This window comes from Lipotes vexillifer, unplaced genomic scaffold, assembly GCF_000442215.2.
Source record: "Lipotes vexillifer unplaced genomic scaffold, Lipotes_vexillifer_v1.1 scaffold664, whole genome shotgun sequence".
Classification (NCBI taxonomy): domain Eukaryota; kingdom Metazoa; phylum Chordata; class Mammalia; order Artiodactyla; family Lipotidae; genus Lipotes; species Lipotes vexillifer.
This window is the reverse complement of record NW_006782421.1, coordinates 142003-146401: the sequence shown is the minus strand read 5'-3', so window position 1 is coordinate 146401 and position 4399 is coordinate 142003. Positions and strand designations below refer to the sequence as shown.

General features: G+C 38.1%; 1 protein-coding gene across 1 annotated transcript in view; it reads right to left on the bottom strand.

The window, feature by feature from the left end:
• Positions 1–4399, bottom strand: part of ABCA5 (ATP binding cassette subfamily A member 5) — a 53427-nt gene that overhangs the window by 32140 nt on the left and 16888 nt on the right. The window contains exons 12-16 of the mRNA XM_007455265.1: positions 3536–3711; positions 2899–3018; positions 1656–1794; positions 361–451; positions 34–173 (exon numbers count right to left, since the gene is read on the bottom strand). Coding sequence (XP_007455327.1) covers positions 34–173; positions 361–451; positions 1656–1794; positions 2899–3018; positions 3536–3711 — 666 coding nt within the window. The remainder of the gene's footprint in view (positions 1–33; positions 174–360; positions 452–1655; positions 1795–2898; positions 3019–3535; positions 3712–4399) is intronic.

Here is a 4399-nt window from a genome sequence, read left to right as displayed (position 1 = left end):
TTCAGCAGTCAAGAAACTGAAAGTAAGGAATACCTGAAAATTTGTCCATGTCCTTGAAAGGCAAGCTATACACAAGCTGCTGGTCACTCTGTTGCAATAAAGTAGCTGCAGGTATATGTTGTTTAACCAGAGAAGAAAGAGATTCCGTGGCACAGCATCTGTCAATATACATGCTAGAGAAAACCGAAAACCATAATTTTTTATGATTACCCAGTCAACAGCCAAAAGTAAATTCTGAATGCTTTAAGTTAAAGTTAGTGCCATAAAAAATTGGCCAAAGCACATCATGGCAAACCTTAAACACAGTAACAACGGGTCAAGAATATAACAAGGAACAAGTCAATAAAGAATGAATGATACCTCAGGCGGTAGCCAATCCCCCATTTACTTTTGAGAAAAATTGAAGAACCAACGCATTTTAACATTCCTTGTGATATGACAGCTTTCCTATCTGCAAAAAGAGATTTGCGTTTCAATTTCAGAGTTAGTAACAGCATTCATAATTGGCATTTATATTTTCTAGATTATCCTATGAGACACCAGTGTACGAGCTCATTAAATTATCACAACAGCCTTATGAGGAAGGTATAGATTATCATCACCTGCTTTTTCGATGAGAACAGGAAGGCAATAAGAACATGTACAGTTTGCCCATGTTTCACATGGCTATTAAGTGACAAAGCCAGGGGTTCCACCCAGGCAGTGTAAGTCTACACTCTACTTTCCTAACATGCTCCAAATGTCTCAGACTCTTCCTATAAGGTTACTAACAGAAGCGCTTTCACAACTTCCTTGATAGCCAAATGTAAAAACGACAAGAAAGCAACAGAAACAAAACGTTAGGTTTTTTTTTAAACAAAGATGCCACTGAGAAAATGAATGACATGCCCAATTTATTAGATTGTATCATGAACAGAAAGAGGTTGCTTGGGAACCTCAGGGCCTTGGACCTTGTCGCAGCTACTAAAGTCATGTGCTGGTTTCAACCTGGATTCTTCGGTGCTTGAATGTGTTTAGCACTGGCCTGAGGCCCTTAAGCTTAGGAAGGCCTCTTACGAGGCTGGCTCCTGACCCGGGTCTGGAGACCCGGCTTTGAGCAGGTACGGCTGGCCCCCGGCACCTGTGCTGCACAGGCAACGCAGGTCATGGCTGACACCTGCTTCCTGCTGGGCGGTGGGCAGCTGGGCGGTGGGCCCGTGTGAGGCAGAGGGTGCCACACGGCCAGCCCCAAGAACAAAAAAGAACAACCCTGGGTGACAGAACAACTCGCTGCTGGATAGATGGAGCGCACCCTGGCTGACTCCGTGCGGATAAGACTCTTGGAAGCTTGCCTGTTTCTCCCGGACTTTGTCCCATGTGCCTTTGCCCTTTGCTGACTCTGCCCTGTACCCCTTCCATTTCAGTGTAATAATTCACACCCAGAGGTGTGGCTGTGCTGAGTCCTGTGAGCTTTCGTGTCAGATTATTGGACCTCGGGTGGTCAGGGGGACCCCCCCAACACAACACAAAAACATGTAAGTTTAAAAAACTGTAATACCTTTTCTTGTGAAGAACGCACAGCTTCTTTATCTATTCCTCAGAATTTAGCATTTCTATGTCTAATCTCCCATTTGGCCCCATGACCTTAACCTTTAAAAATAAAGTAAAAATCTCACCAGCAAGAATGTCAGCTTCATCCATGAAATGAGTACTAAACACTGTCACCCGATTAGCTTTTCTGTATTTAAGAAGATTCCAAACAATATGACGCGAACAAGGGTCCATTCCAGCTGTCGGTTCATCCAGCAACAGTACCTGTGTGCAAAGGGGTGGGCAAGGCAGGGAATCCTCTGGAAAACTAAAATATATAAAATTCATGCAGACCCTGCAAACCTTCCCCACTTAAAGTTACTCTATCCTACCCCAATAAAGATGTTAAAAAAAAAAAAAAAAAGTTACTCTATCCAATCAGAAATGTATTAGGTCTGAGTTTTCCCCTCATATATGAGTTAGCATAAATTTTAAAAACTATCGGTTTGGCATATGAACACCTTCTTTTTAATTTTAAAATACAAATGTCTGTAATGTATAAGACATAAGTATAATAACAATCAGATAGACAAACTATAAAACAAAACACCAAGTATTTCGCCTTTACCCGAACAATTAAAATTTTGTAGATGTAACAACTGCTCGTTAGAGAATTATGCTCTGCATTAGCTCAGGGAAAGAAATTTATTTTAAGACTATTTTTAATTTTGAAAATATGGTGGTGAGGATTGGGAGGAAGATAAATTGACTCAAAGCCTGAACCACAGGCCTCCCCAAGCTACAGCAGCAGGGCGTGTGGCAGGATGGTGGGCACCCACGGGGCTCCCGGCCACAGGTGTGCACCTGGCAGCTTTCTAACACTGTGCAAAGCAGTGACCAGCTGGTTCTCTGTTTCTGCCAGACAGAGAAGAGCACAAAACAGACCAAATAATCAAATCAACAGAACAGTGAAAAATGGAACTATTCGTTTGATTTTGTTCTTGTTTTTAAATTTTTATTATAACCATTACAGATGCATAGAAAACTGAAGAGAATAATAAATATAACAATACTTTTATAGCCACCACTGAAGTTTAACAAATGTTATTTTACTTCAGATCTTCTCTCAGAGAAATATAACTCTGCAGATATAAAGAAAGTCAGTCCTTTCCATTCCTGTTCCAAGAGATGGCCACTAAATTAAAGATGCTGTGTACGTTTCTGACTTCAGTTTTAAAACCTTATTACTACAGTTACATCCATAATAACGTATAGTATTTTATGTATGTTTAACATTTATACAATGTGTGTACGTATATCTTTCTACAACCACTTTTTAATTCAGCATAATTTAAAATTACCTCATCAATGACACTAATATCTGCTTACCTTTGGATTCCCAAGAACAGCGATTCCTACAGACAGTTTTCTTTTCTGACCACCACTTAACTTTCTAGCCTGATTATCTTTGATAGCCTGCATGTCTAAATCCAGTAAAACCTTCTGCACCTATGAAAGTAAAGTGTCAATAAACGTTTTTTAAATCACATCATTTACATAATTATCAATATTAGTTTTTAAGTGTTCTAATTTTAATGTCAACTTTTAAAATGTTCTTTTAGTCCAGAACTTAATTTTGACATATATCCATGTATAATTCTGAAATAACAGCTAAAAGGATTCCTGATGGGAAGGTCTGCTGTACTTCTGTGACCCCTGGGTGGTGGGAGGGGATCAGTGCAAAGGCTCAGTGTGTGTCTGTGTGGCAGGGGAAGGGGGTGGAGGCGAAAAGAAAATAAAAGAAACATCTATATTGAGAGACTAGAATCCTCCAGATGAAACAAGGACGATTTTCTATGTGCTAAAACTTTTGCTCCAAGTTCTAACTCTTTATAATGACTTTGTTTACTGGCTCAGAACAGGTTTTATATTTATATTTTCAAGCATATTTTTATTACAGAAGTTATTGTACAAGGTTACTAATTTACAGCAAATAAAAGTAAAGATTTCTATATAAATAACGTACTTCTTGTATTATATTATTGGCTGGTACTCCTTTGATTGAAGCCAAAATGGATAAATTTTCTTCTACTGTCAAAACATCAAAGTATATATCTAACTGTGGACAAATGCCAATCATTTTTCTTGCTTCAAACATTTCATCTATTTCTGAGACTCTGTGTCCATATACAGATGCAAACCCTAAAAGCAAAATATATGGACTTACATTAAATATATTAAGAATCAAAAAGTATATATGTTTTAGTATATACTAATAATTTAGTTATTTGTATGTAATAGACATAAAATAAGAGTCAATATAAATTTGGAGGACACAGTGCACCCTCATCTCCATACTGGTGGAAATCACCATCATACTGGTGATTTGCTGCCACGTATATTCCAATCTCATTTTCCTTCATTTTCAGGGCATATTACAGAGTGGAAAGAGCAAAGAACCATAAGTTTAATACTAAACAAAATTATCTATTGGTGCATTAACTAATATCCCAGGAACAATTTTCCCTCATTTCCAGGCATTATGCAACAGTAAAGAGAACAAAGAACTTAAAATTTACCCCTAACCAGCTGTGTGGCCTTGAGAAAATCACTTCATCTAAATTCAAGCTTTTTTCTTCTATAAACTGAATACTAATATATCCCCCTTCACTTAAGAACTATTAAACCAATGTGCTAATGTACGGAGAATCGTAACAAAAATAATAAATCCTTATATGAATGAAAGGTATTATAATTACCCTCAAAGAGTGACACAGAGATAAGCAACAAAATCAAACTAATTTTAGAAGTGAAACTACATCTAAAAAGATGCAGAATCAGGGCTTCCCTGGTGGCGCAGTGGTTGAGAGTCCGCCTGCCGATGCAGGAG